The sequence below is a fragment of the Saccopteryx bilineata genome, chromosome 3 (genome assembly GCF_036850765.1).
Source record: "Saccopteryx bilineata isolate mSacBil1 chromosome 3, mSacBil1_pri_phased_curated, whole genome shotgun sequence".
Lineage (NCBI taxonomy): Eukaryota > Metazoa > Chordata > Mammalia > Chiroptera > Emballonuridae > Saccopteryx > Saccopteryx bilineata.
The window spans coordinates 54,802,334-54,816,926 of NC_089492.1; the positions used below are offsets into that span (position 1 = coordinate 54,802,334).

The 14,593-nt window shown below is 43.8% G+C and overlaps 1 protein-coding gene across 5 annotated transcripts in view; it reads left to right on the plus strand.

Moving 5' to 3' along the window:
• LYN (LYN proto-oncogene, Src family tyrosine kinase) overlaps nucleotides 1–14,593 on the plus strand; it is a 122,891-nt gene that overhangs the window by 79,193 nt on the left and 29,105 nt on the right. For all 5 annotated transcript variants that reach the window (XM_066266142.1, XM_066266145.1, XM_066266143.1 and 2 more), the window contains exons 9-10: nucleotides 96–278; nucleotides 2,815–2,891. In XM_066266142.1, the coding sequence (XP_066122239.1) occupies nucleotides 96–278; nucleotides 2,815–2,891 (260 nt within the window). The remainder of the gene's footprint in view (nucleotides 1–95; nucleotides 279–2,814; nucleotides 2,892–14,593) is intronic.

Consider the following 14,593-nt stretch of genomic DNA (forward strand, 5'->3'; position numbering starts at 1 on the left):
GTTTCTTCTTTCTGTAACTAAATTTTCTTCTAATTCTGCATGAAGGCTTTGGGTCTTTAGTTAGATAAAACATGCCTTCCCTTCTTTCTTCCTAGGTTACTATCACAATAGTACCAAAGTGGCTGTAAAAACGCTGAAACCAGGCACTATGTCTGTGCAAGCCTTCCTGGAAGAAGCAAATCTGATGAAGACCCTTCAGCATGACAAGCTGGTGAGGCTCTATGCAGTGGTCACCAAGGAGGAGCCCATCTACATCATCACGGAGTACATGGCCAAGGGTGAGGTGCCCCGAAGCCCAGGGCTGTTAAAAGACTTAACTCTTGGACCTGGCCAGTTGGCTCAGCAGTAGAGCATCAGCCGGCCTGGTGTGTGGATGTTCCGGGTTTGATTCCCGGCCAGGGCACACAGGAGAAGCGCTCATCTGCTTCCCCACCTTTCCCCCTCCCCTTCCTTTCTGTCTCTCTCTTCCCCTCCCACAGCCAAGGCTCCATTGGAGCAGTTGGCCTGGGTGCTGAGGATGGCTCTATGGCTCTACCTTAGGCGCTAGAATGGCTCTGGCCGCAATGGAGCAACGCCCCAGATGGGTAGAGCATCGCCCCCTGGTGGGCATGCCAGGTGGATCCTGGTCAGGCAGAAGTGGGAGTCTGTCTGACAGCCTCGCTTCTAACCAGAAAAATACAAAAAAAAAAAAAAGACTTAACCCTTGGTCCTGGCTGGTTGGCTCAGTGGTAGAGCATTGGCCCAGCATGTGGATGTCCCGGCTCAATTCTAAGTCAGAGCACACAGAAGAAGCAACCATCTGCTTCTCTACCCTTACCCCTCTCCCTTTTCTCTCTCTCTCTCCCCTCACCTCCTGCAGCCATGGCTTGATTGATTCAAATCAATTGGCCCCAGGCACTGAGGATGGCTCCCTGGCTTCTGCCTCAGGTGCTAAAAATAGCTCAGTTGCCAAGCAATGGAGCAGTGCCCCAGATGTGCAGAGTATCACTTCATAGGGGCCTCGCCTGGAGGGTATCCTGGTTGAGGCATATGCAGGAGTCTGTCCCTCTACCTCCCCTGCTCTCAAATAAATAAATAGCCTTAACCCTTATAGAAGTAAAATATTTAAATATTTAGAGAAAGCTGAAGTCATTTTAATCATAAAACAGCATGCTCACCAACAAAAAGTTAGAAAATATTAGGAAAAGAAAGCATTTTCAGAAACCATACCCTTGTAAGTAATCTGTGTTATAAAACTAAGATATAGTCTTCCTATTTTTCCTGCATTCATGTCCCTATTTAGGTTAGCTCCAAAAACAATACCCAATACCTACTGTGACCGCAATAAGTATTTATCAGATAAATAAATATGTATTTTAAATAAGAGTATATTTATTATTATATGTTTAAAATGTGAGTTCTCAAATTCCTACACATAGTTTGTCTTCCTCTTTAGCATTATCTAAATGTTTAGGGTATCACTTTAAAATGTGAACATTTTTAAAACTTGTCGAGATAGAATTCCTATGTCATCATAGAATCACTGAAAAAGAGGTTCAAGCAACCGTCTTTTCCTCCATGGCTTTCACTGTCAGTAAAGGGGTTAGAATCACCGTCCTTCTTCCTCCAATTCAGTGTAGATATTAGTAAACTGCCAAATTATTTTTTAAAAATCAGAGGAAATGAAGAAAGAAAAAAAACACATAAGCAACGATCCAGAATTAACTGTCTTCTCATATATAATAATTGTAATTTGTTATCAGAGCTGAATAGGTTAGAAAGAAGAACATTACATTTTCTTAATATATGTTAATGCTTCAGAATATTAGTCACTCAGAGTCCTTCCAAAAAAGGACTACTTAAAAAAAAAATCTAGCCCCTATGGCTTAGGTTGCTTTAGCCCAGATTACTCATTTGGTTGGAGTTCAGTAAGTACTAGTTCAATTAACCAACTTATAGCATTATTAATCATAAATATAAATATGAGTTTTTCCAGATGATAATGCCTAACTTTCATTGAGCACTTACTACACAACACTGGTCTCAATGCTTTTCCTGGGTGATCTCAATCTTTTTAGCAATCTGAGGGCTAAATGCCATTGTTCTGTGTTGTGAATAAGGTAGCAGAACATTTCTTGAGCACTCATTACCTGCCAGGCACCATGGCACATGCCTCACAAGGACTCTGATAGAGCTACTAAGACTTGCCCACTTTAAGGGACTTAGACCACCTAAGTAGCTTGCTCAAGGCCACCCTCAGGCTGGCACTTCAAGTTCTAGGGAAGAAGGCAGGTCTTGTTTTAGAGATGAAGCCACAGGAAGCAGGGGGGTTTTCCTGTGGGCACACTCCCTTTTAGGCAGGTCTAACTTTTTTCCAAGCACAGTTTGTTCATCAGATACTCACTGAACACTTTTGGCATGTGCCAAGTTCTGTGCTTTTGCTAGACACAGATAGGAGCCAGCCTGGCTGAGTAGTTGCAAAGGGCAAGCTCACTGTGAGAGCTCACTGGTCTCTCTCAGCGAAGCTCTGAAGATCGGGTGGCTGCAGTAGGCGTATCTTGGTGGCAGATACAAAGTCCTCTGAAATGCATTGCTCTCAGGCACCATCATTCTTTCTTACCTGGAACACATTTACATTTCAAATCGGGTCGAAGGTAACAGGTTAGAGGGGACTGGGTTCAACCAACCTCAGGAAAAGGCACTACAACCATGCAGAATTGAGAAGCCAGCCATTTTGTGGGGTTCCTCTCCAACAGTAACGATTGTTTGAATTTAATTTGTTTTTATTTTCTTTTATGTTTGAACTATACTAACTTGTTCTTCCTCTATCAACAGGCAGTTTGCTGGATTTCCTGAAGAGTGATGAAGGGGGCAAAGTGCTGCTTCCAAAGCTAATTGACTTTTCTGCTCAGGTGAAGTATGAAAAGACCAGTATATGTATAAATTGCAAAGACCTCCCCGGCTTCAGATCCATGATGAAATTGTTGTTCCTGAGAAGGCATTTCATTGGATGTTTTCCAGTGTGGTTATGCGTACACTTCCTTAGAGACAATACTGGGTGTTTTACATACGGTGTGTGTGCATGTGTTTTGACTTTAGATGTCATCTTCTTTAATACACAGCAATCTCTTTATAATTTTATTTATTTATGCATAAGTGAAAGACACACTGCAGCTGAATTGATCACTTTGTGCTGTATTTTGGGGAAGCAATCCCATGCAGTTTAAGTGCCGCACCTTCTAATTGATGCATAAGTAATATCTAAATTACTAATCTGATGTCCTAATACTTTTAAGTCCTCAGTGTTCGTGAAAACAGAGGAACAATATTCCTTTCATACTATACCTCCTTTCAATACTTCTTGTTGGATGTGCCTTTAGGATTCTGAGAAATAATTCTTTATACTATTTCTAGAACTAACCTGGAAGTTACGAATTTGTTTACATTGGAATTACATGTTTCCTGAAGTGTACTTAAGAGCAGAGGAAGGTTAACCAGAAACCCAGAAATGTCCCTGGTATATATACCAAGGAAATGCACATTTGAATGATGCCAGCTTCTGACTTTTAATCGTTTCATTGTGTTCATTAGTCACGTACAGAAATTTGCTTGTTTCTCAGTATTGGCCACAGTTGGTTCATATCGGGAAGGCCATGTACCATAAAACCCAAACTAGCACAGAGATTTCTAGAAATTGTAAGAAAGGGCAGTCTTTATGACTTTCGTTTCTTGGTCCCATTTCTTCCCTCAGACCTTCTTTTAGTTGGGAAATTGATGAGGTCTTCTTGGGAGATGAGATCAAAGGAATAAATGAGCGCATTCAGATAAGGTGGGATCAACACGTACTCTGCAAGGTAGAGTTGTGGGCAGAGCTGGAGTTCCACATCTGAGCAGTCCGTGTCGTGGCTCTACCACTCGATAGCCACACCGTTTTCAGGAAGCACTTTCCATCTTTGGGTTAGTTTATTCATCTATCAAATGGAAATGGTAATGCCTAATTTAAGCAGATGTTGTCAGTGGTCAAATCAAATGACCGATGTGGATACATGTGCACCAGAGCCTGTTGGTATAAGCTGAGGACACCTTAGGGCTGACAGTCCCCATCATTCCAGTAAAGATATATGATGAAGTTATTTTGCTCAGCCTTCATCTCATTGACCAGAACTTGAGGAGTTTAGTAGGTTCCTTATCTGAGTGGGAAATTCAAATGTCATCTGGAACTCCAGTGTCTAATCTAGAAAGAAGCAAATTGCTGTGGTAGGACTGGAGGAAGGGGAGGGTCCAACAGCCCTGATTTCTTAATTCTCTCTAACTCTCTAAGGTGGCCCTCAGGGTCTCTGTAGGCCTCCAAAGGTCTCAGGACCACAGTTTGAAAGCCATTGTTCTGCAGTAAGAAGAAAGATGACTTGGATGGGTGTAGCTCTAGATCCTATGTAGACAGGGAGTCAGAAAATGGAGAAAACAGAAGTCTGATAAACTTGTGTCACACTCGACACACCTAAATAATGCCCTCTACCCAGAATGGTGACTTGAGTGTTTCCTATTGGATGAGAGAGTTGAGGTGTGTAGTAAAGGTTTGTCACACCTGCTCCTCAGAAAGGGAAAGAGGATGACAGTGATGTAGAAGTGTGGGACACATGGCCTGAAGTCCTGAGTGGTCATAGCCATTCCAGTGTGCCCAAGGGTCTGATCTGTGCCTACAATTCTGTAGGGTAGAAATCATGCATATCAGAGTGTATACTATACCCTGAATAAGACTTTATTTTGTATTTGATTTCGCAAAGCTTATTTCAAAACACATCTTGACATTATTAAAGTTTTAAGTCAAGGGCCCTGTATCTATTCTTTAATTTTGTAAATTACTATTATTATTACAAAGGGTAACTTTTTCTGAGCAAAGAATTGGGGGGGGGTTTCTAAGCCTTTGTAGTATGCAAAGTAAATTATCACAGAGACTGGGATTGATTGTGATTTTCAAAGGGTAGGTATCAGGAATGGCCAGACGCAATCAAGGCCACTACCACTGATCTCCGTGGAAGCCAATGTACAGAGTCCAACTCATGCTAGATGAGCTCTTGTTTATCTTCCTCGCGGTTTGCTAGCAATGAGATTGGGTAGAGCTGGTGGAACATCTAGTTTAAGTGCATGGTGCATGAAGTATTAGGTGTCAGTAAAAGAGTCAGCAGTCAGCAATGCCCAGGAAGTCCCTAAGCAGGTGGGTTCAGCACTAAATACATTTTCTTTAGAATCAAATACCATCTCCTTTTGAATTCCTCTTTTTTTTTTATAAATAAATTTTTATTTGAATTCCTCTTTGTTCACTGTAGCAAACCTCACCCAGTTCTTCCCTCAAGGCAGAGCTCATGGGACCACCTGTTGCCTCACCCTACATTAGCTTGTGGCTTTTCTTCCTGTAATATAACTCGAGGAGGAGGCTTGGACCTCAGTATGAGAGCAAACACTTTACATATCTGCTTTCTGTTCACCACACCCAGTGACCAGTCCGCTGTGATACATGCCATCAATTCCCTTTATGACTGGTACTACTCAACAACCCTCCTCTTTCTTCATGTACCTTTCTGAAAGGATCTATACAAAGAAAGTTATTTCTGAATTGTTTCCTTTTCATCTCCATTATGTGCCACTAATTAACTTTGTCACTCTTCTGTGATGAATAATGTGAAAATAAGAAATATTAATAAAGCCGGCCCAAGGTGAGAAGAAGATGCCTGGTACCCGGCCCTGGACAATACAGCCTTTCTAATACCTTTTCTCCAGTTGACTATTTAAAGTGGAAATACGGTAAAGCAGAAGTATGATATAATCTTATTTGGTATTTGAACTCTAAACAATTAGTAGGCTATATATATGATATTACGTTCATACTTTCTTCCATTAGCATTGTCAGTCGCATCAAAGAGTTAGAAAATTGAGTGTTCACGTAGGTCATAGTTCAATTCAGTGCCTTTTCACAATGGGAGAGGGACAATAGAAACAAACCAGTTTACTTAAACCCAGAGCCAGTGCCAGAAGAATAAGGGGAACAAGGGTGAGGGGCAGTACTGGGGCTTTTCCCACAGTCTCCCATCTGGCCTCTTCTTCCCTCTCCCTCTGGTCCACTTCCCCATGCTCTACTTTCCCCTTACCATTCTCCCCGTATGACAGGCGAGACAGGAAGTGCAGTGGGTGCCCACAGTAACCTCGCAGTTCATGTGAGAGCTGATTTCATCACATCCTGTCTCAGGCTGAGTTCTAAAAGGCTCTTCTGAGCCCAACTCTAATCCAGACTCTCCAACCCCTCAGCCCACTCACCTTTCTCTCCAATGGATGGAAGTTAGGAAATCCCAAATAACGCAGCTTTACCTATTGCTTTTCTTGTATGAAATAATGAAATAATTTTGAGCTTTTTTTTGCTGACATAGGAAAGTTACCCCTTTGCAAAGCAAGTTTGATACTTTGAGAGCAGAGAAACTTCGCATAATTTCCTTCCAGCTTTTGCCTTATAGTTAAGCAGAAATGAACTTGGAAAGAGACGGGGTTGAAATCTGTGGGAATTTCTTTCAGCAGAGGCTGAAAAGAAATTGTAGAGTTGTAAAACTGAGAATAAAAAGAAGTAGGAAATTCACAGTTGTCATATGGAGATCAGATAAGACATCTTGTTATTCAAGCCAAGTGAATTTTTTTTGCTCTTTGGCGGTGACATCCCTGAAGTGCAAAAGTTACCAAAAATGAAATGGACAATTATGTGTGAGTAAAACTGCAATAAAAATTGAACCAAAAGCCAAAGTTGTTATAATCATGGCAACTCCCTCTAGTTGGTAAAACACTTCTACTTCCAACATCAAATTTGAGCTCCACAACCTTGAGAGCATTTATATTGTTACTTAATGCATTTTACAAATGAAGAGGTCATCTTGGACTTATCCAAGGTTATAGAGCTAGCTGGTAGGTGGAATTGCTGGACTCAATCCTGGGTCTTCTGATCTTAGTCAAGGCCCCTGTATCTATTCTTTCCTCTGCACCCCACCATCATTCCATGAACAGAATCATTCCTATGATCGTTTTGCATCTGACACTGTGCTGACAAGCATTTTTCCCCTTTATGAATTTTGCTTAGCAGAATTAATGATATCTTGAACTTTCTTCCCCCCAAAAAGTCTCTATTGCCAAGACATATCACATAGTGATTATACTCAAGATACATTTTGTCCCCTAGTCTTATATTTTAAGCCACCATTTAAGTTGGAAATTGGTAAAATGGGCCAGGTAAGGAACCCTCAGCCCACCTCTTTGTAATTCTCAATTTTTGGAGTGGAAAGTCGTTTCAACAGCAGAACTTTTTGAGTTCTTCCTCATTATAGTATCTACTAACTGAGAAAACAATGTATGTTAGCAATTCTTTATAATAACTCTAGGTTGGGACCCACCAGTCTGTTGGTGGTAAATCGGGTCTGAAATGTCTGGACGGGGGTATTCTAAGGAAATGTCTACAATATTTTCCAATACCATCAGATGTGTGTCTCCTTTCTTTGTTTCTTTGTAAAGAACCTATAAGTTACGTTCTCATTTGTAGTTCAGTGCTATTCTGCACTCTACCCCACCAATAATTAGGTAACAACTTTAATTTTAAAACTCTTATTAATATCAACCCTTCATTGACATGTCATCACATTTAATTCACTTAAAGTGGGGGAAGAATTACATTGAGATGCTGAATCAGATTCAGTGACAAATGGAAGCCTCAGGTGCCAGGCTTGGTTTGCATTTCATCCAGTAAAACCAGGACAGATTCCCTCCCCGCTTCATGTTCAGTCTCACCTCTTTCAATGGGAATTCTCATGCCTGGCTCTGTACTGAGGCCCTGTATTCCCAATTCTTTCAAGCACAAGAGTATCCTCAAGGGGAAATGACCAGCACTGAAGAAATCATTAATTCCATAAAATAATCTGAGCCAGACACCACCCTGCCTGAAAGGACCACGTGGCCATCAAGATATGATGACCCCAATATGCATTAAAGAGCCATTGTTTGTAAACCATTCTCAATATGAAATATAGACATGGTGATTTTCTCTTTCTATAGAATGAGAAATATCACTGTCAGTTTGTGTGGAGCTATTGATGATGTTAATGGTGGAGAAAGCATTGAGCCAAGAGTCAGCTTGGGGAAAAGCATTTCATGGGTCCAGTATCCTCATCTATGAAATGAGAGGCATGGGTTAGGTCTCCCACTGCCTCAGCTCTAAGGTGACTAGGTAACTTTACTCCTACTTAGAATATCTATGTGGATCATCATCCAAAAGCTGTAATTAATGATTTTGAGTGTATTCAGATGACACTGAAATAAGATTTTGACATTCCTCTAAATAAAGAAATATAAAATGTATCACATGAATGTTGTATGCAGGCTTCAGATACATAAGTACCTTATTTATATTTTTTAAATGATGAGTTTTATGTCTAAGGCTTTAGCTTTGTCATGAAAACTTACAAAACAGACAAATGAAACTAGAGATGCAGTCAGAATTTCAATATTGGATCATATGTAATCTCCTTGTGAAAAGGTTGAAAAAATAGGAAACTGTCATTTAAAAATTATATATATAAAACAGGAACTTGTTTTTTGTTTTTGGTAGGTAGTGGTGGGGAGTGTTTAGTGTATTTAAGCAAACGAACCATGACTGGTTGCTTAAAATAGTAAATAAGGCAGAACTTATTCTTGTTTCAATCTTGATTGGAAAACTTTCTGGCACCAGTTAGAAGGTTTACGCTAATACAAGAGGGGAGAAGTGGTACTTTTGGTCTGTGTGCTACGATGCCTCTTACCTGGGTTTTGTTTTTCTAGGGGTGGCCATTTCTGGTCAGCACTGCTATAGGTCACAAGATAATTTCCTCTCGAGGTACTCATCATGGAAGCCTTAACAGCTAAAATTAAATTGAAGTCATTCAGGATTGGGCAGAGTTAGTTACCGGCGCTTACAATTTAAAAGTGGAAATGAAAAGTACGTTGAAGGGGGCAGGAGAGTGTAATTTCCGTCCATCTTTCTCTTAAGCATTTGGCCTGCTTTCTCTCTTTTCCCCTCACCTTCTTGGCACACTTCCCTCTTTTTCACCCACAAATATGGACTGAGCACAACCAGGCACGTGCCAAGAATGGGATGAGCAAGATGCAGATGTGCCTCGAGGCTTGGTGTGGGAGGCCAGTAAGTGACAGGCAAGGGCTCTCCGGTGCGGCTTTGCAGGCTGTTTTCAGAGCGTGTGGAGCAAGATGGAACCCAGTAGAGCAGCAAGAGAGCAGGCTTCCTGGAGGAGATAGCCTTAAAAGCCAGGGCTAGTTAGCCCCGCGTGCCTGGGAAGGAGTTGGATATAGGAAAGAGTATTTGAAGGAACTGGGTGCATAAGGGCACAGAAAAGGGGTCCAAGGGGTACAAATATGGATATGTAGAAAGAATGGGACTGGAGACGTGGAGAGGTAAACATGGACATTAAGGAACTGGAAGTATTGTTAAGCTGTGGAGGAGGGGCAGTTCACTGTTTGGTATAACGGAAAAAATGTATTTTGAGAAAAACAAAAAAGGTTATACTCAGCAAATAGTCTCACAGGAGTTACAGTTTCTGCCGTTTGTATTTACTGTGATATATATTTATGTCTGCCCACCCCTCTCACACATACACCAAGATGCTCGTTATAGAAACTGGTCGTTTGTCTCTTGGAGAACCACAGGGCCCTCTGCTTCTCTGCTCCTACGATTCCATTTTGTTGCTGGCTTTTCCTCCTTGTTTTGTTTTCAAAACCTGAGACTAGGAAAGGCGGGATGGGATAGGAACAGCGGTCGGTCTGCGTTCTAGTCCAGAGCTCATCTTTAAAGGATACATCCTGAAATAGACAGGACTCGTTCTAAAATTTTTCCATTCAGAGTTAGATTTCTCATTACCCAGTCCAGCCCCTGTCCCCACCACCCCCACCACGCCATCCCAAAGCTCAAGAGCTCCGTGCCCTGTGAGACCAAAATCCGAGGGAGTTCACAGTGAGTATGGAGAGAATTAAATCTCTCAACCACGTGGCTTCCTAGTATTGCCCACAAAGCAGGTGTGTGGCTCGAGCTGTGAATGGTGACAAGTTGCTGGGTGGGAGTTTGTTCCTCATTCCTGAGGATAATGGAGAGCAATTGAAGAGCTAAGCAGGAGTATGATATGATGAGCTCTGTGCTGTAAAGAGTGCCCTGGCCACAGTGTACAAACATGACAAGAAGGGAGGCTAGTGAGAGGCTAGGCATCCCGGGAAAAAAGTATGGGGCCAAGGGAAATTAGGGCTCTTCCCTGCAAGAGTGTAGAAAGAGGAAGTGAAGAAAGATGCTCACTAGGGTGTTTGGACTGAGTAATGGAGTGATTGACACCACAAGCATTGGGTTTGGAAGGGGGATGTTTGCTGATGAGGTTAATTTAATTGCACTGGATTTGATATGGCATAGACACCGGGTCGAGCTGTCTTAATTCATCAGAAGTTTTAATATAGGCACCTGGGCTTAAAAGAGGAATGTGAGCTAAAGAGAATTCTGGGAGGCTGGCTCTGTGGTTCCAGAGAATGGATGAAGCGGGCAGAGGACAGCCCAGGACAGGACCCTGGGGAGCAGCAGAGAGAGATAAGGCCGACTGAGCACACCAGAGGATGGTCCTGGAAAATAGCACTTGAATGAAGAGGCCGGGCCTGTTCAGGTGGAGAAACTGCCATGAAATTTTGCATGAGGAGGGCCTTGGAGAACTTGGCTGGCTCATGCTCAGGGTGGTTGTTTAGGTAGAAGCCAAACTCGACTTGTTTGCCTTCCCTGTTCCTGGTCTCCCTGGCTCCCTATTCCTGAACCCTGTTCTTTGTCTCCGCGGCTGCCTTCTAAGCCTGGTGGCCCTGCACCATCTTCGTCCTCTTCCTTCTTCCTCCTGCTCCTGTCCTCAGTCCTTACCAGCCACTGCCAGCCACACTCCTGAGACAACTTATTTCTTTTATTACTTCAATGGAATGTATGGTCATTTTTAAAAGCAGGTTCACAATGATTTTTTTTCTATGAAAGAAAAAGATGAAATAGAATACTTAGACTGACTTCTAAATGTCTTTTTAAAAATATGGCTTTGTAGTCTTCTATAGAAAACAAATTTCACCCTCCCATACTTGGAACACATACTTTAAGACATTTGTGTTACTTTGCTTATGGGGTTTAGTAAAATACAGTATAATTACTTTTAGATTGAGTCACCAAAATATCCCCCATCCCCAACTTCAGAATAGTTTGCTGTCCTCAGTTTATTCTGAGGGCAGCTGGGCACCTGGAATGCATTTTCCCAGGTGTGATTGTGGTAGGTTCCCGCCTGCACCCAGCAGAGCAGAGCCCTGATTCGGTGTCCCTGCTGGGAGACTGCCTTTCTGGCCTCTTCAGTGCCCCGTCTCAGGCACTTCATCTCCGCCAAGCCATGATCCTGCCCAACGGACCCAGGGTTCCAGGCGCCAGAGACCACAGGGCTGCCAGAGGGCCCCAGAGGAGCCCTGCCACAGCCTCCACTACTCAGCCTCACGCCTTCCCTACACCAGACCCCCTTCCTGGGAGGTGCTGGCCTCGCCTCCAGCTCCCAGAGCCGTTGCCACAGGTGGCCGCCGGAAGCACACGTGCAGGGGCAGTCCTCTGCTCAGGAGGTCCAGGCACCCCAGCTGCGGAACACAGGTTCTTCCAAGCCAGGCTTCCTGGGCGCTCGCTCCCCCCAGCCCAGCCTCCCATTCTAGAAGCGCCCTGGGATCCCCTTGTTTTCACCTTCTGCCCCACAGCTTGTAAGCAAACCTTTGCCTTCTTTCTTCCAGAATTAATCTCCAGCCCATCGTCTCCCATCTGGACAGTTGCAATTCCTCTTACCTGGTATGGGCTAATTGGGCTGGTAGAAATTCAGGCACCCAGTTATGTTTGAATTTTGGGTATAGTGTTCTGTGAACAGTATTTTAGTAGAAGTATTCCCATTGTATTTTGCCTGGCACCCCTGCTCTTACTGCTCACTCTCCCTCCTCTTTGGCTTCCTTATTCCATGCTCCACAGAGTCAGAAGAGCCACTGGATACATTTACCTTTGCATTTTTTATTATGGTCAAGTGTACACGGCATAGAATTTATCATTTTAACCATTTTTCAGTGTGCAGTTCAGAGGCATTAGCACATTCACCTGCTGTGCAGCCATCCCCACCATCCATCTCCAGAACTTCTTCATCTCCCCAAACTGAAAGCCCCCCATTAAACACAGACTCCCCATTGCTCCTCACCCCTACCCCTGACACCATGGTTCTGTTCTCTGCCTCTGTGAACTGAACTGCTGAGGTCCCTCCTGAATTAGATTATTTTGCATCCCAGCTAAGCACCTTCAGTAGATTCCATCCCACTTGCAAAGAGCCTCCTGATGCCCGTGGGCACAGCTCCCCAGCACCCTGCCATCAGGTCTGGAGCCCTTTTCATTGATGTTAACTCCATTTGCCTAGTTGCCACGCTTCAAACCTCGAAGCCATTGACTCTCTTTCTTTAAGTTACATATCCAATCCTTCAGCAAATCCAGTTGATTCTACTTTGAAAATTGATTCATATTCCTAAACCCTCTGCGATCACTCTGACCCCAGCCGAATTCACCCTCTCGAGATGAATTACCCAGTAGCTGTCTACCTTGCCTTGTGCTTCAGCTCCTGCTTCCTCCAGAGCCATTTGTGGCACAGCAGCCAGAGTGCTGCTTTTAAACATCGATCAGATCAACACCCTCCCCCTCCCAGCACTGCAGATGTCTTTACATCACGCAATATGACCAGCCTGACCAGTGGTGGTGCAGTGGATAGAGTATCAACCTGGGATGCTGAGAACCCAGGTTCAAAACCCCAAAGTCGCTGGCTTGAGCACAAGTTCACCGACTTGAGTCCAGAGTTGCCGGCATCAGTGTGGGATCATAGACATGACCTCATAGTCGTTGGCTGAGCCCAAAGTCGCTGGAGTTACTGGCTCAGCTAAAGGGCCCCTGGTCAAGGCACATATGAGAAGCAATCAATGAACAAACAAATCCAACCTGAAGGCTCCATTATGGCTATTCACCTGCACTGTTTGGTCTCATCATAGATTATCTTTCAAAGTTCCGTTTTTTCATAAAATTTTTATTCTCTTATTTGAATAGAGATCTGTGTTGTGTTGTAGAGTTTCATGCAGTTGCCTTATCGTGAGGCTCACCCTGGGCTCTTGTTCAAAGTCTGTAGATTTGTGGGTCCCTCTCCTGGACATCAGTAATTAAGGAGTGGGGCCCAGGACAAGCTGCAGGTGTCCTGAGGGCTTAGATGAGTCTAGGAAGCACCGCCATTGAGAATGTGCTAACTAAGTGAGTGATAATTTTTTCAGGTCATACATCTTCAGAAGGAATGCTGCCATTCTTCATCCTAAAGCTGTAGTGGCTAGGGGAGTGTGCCCTTCCAATGCTTTAAGTGGGTGAAACCCAATAATTGTTATCCATATCAGTAGGCATGGAAGGATTCTACTTGGTAAGCAAAAGGCTTGATGGTGTTTGTTTCTCCATTCAGCCATTTCCAGCACCCCTCCCATCCCCCTCCAATCCCCATATCCTTAGGAAAAGGAAAATACTCAAGACAGCAAACTTTCACAGGCTCCATTCACAAACACATATTATTCTGAAAACTCATTTTAAAAAGGTTGAGCCTGACCAGACAGTGGCACAGTGGATAAAACCTCAGCCTGGGACACTGAGGACTCAGGTTCGAAACCTCGAGGTCGCCAGCTTGAGCTCAGGCTCACCAGCTTGAGCGCAGGTCGCTGGCTTGAGCCCAAGGTTGCTGGCTTGAGCAAGGGGTCACTGGCTCGGCTGGAACCCTCCAGTAAAGGCACATATGAAAAAGCAATCAATGAACAACTAAAGTGCTGCAGGTATGAATTGATGCTTCTCATCTCTCTCCCTTCCTGTCTGTCTCTCTCTCGTTAAAAATATTTTCTAAAAATAAAAAAATAAGCCTTGGCCAGTTGGCTCAACAGTAGAGCGTCAGCCTGGCGTGTAAATGTCCTGGGTTTGATTCCCAGTCAGGGCACACAGGAGAAGCGACCATCTGCTTCTCCCCCCTTCTCCCCCCTTCTTGCTCTCTCTATCTCTCCCCCCCACTCTCCTCTCTTTCTGCAGGCATGGCTCAAATGATTCAAGCAAAGTTGGCCCTGGGCACTGAGGATGGCTCTATGGCCTGCCTCAGGTGCTAAAATAGCTCCATTGCTGAACAACAGAGCAGCAACTCAAACAGGCAGAGCATTGCTTGGTAGGGGGCTGTGTGAGTGGATCCTGGTCAGGGCACATGCTGGAGTTTGTCTCTGCCTCCATGCCTTTCACTTAATTAAATAAAATAAAATAAAAATAAATAAAAAAGGGTTGAAATATAAATAAAGATTACAACAGGCCCTGGCCGGTTGGCTCAGCGGAAGAGCGTCGGCCTGGCGTGAGGGGGACCCAGGTTCGATTCCCGGCCAGGGCACATAGGAGAAGCGCCCATTTGCTTCTCCAACCCCCCCCCTTCCTCTCTGTCTCTCTCTTCCCCTCCTGCAGCCAAGGCTCCATTGG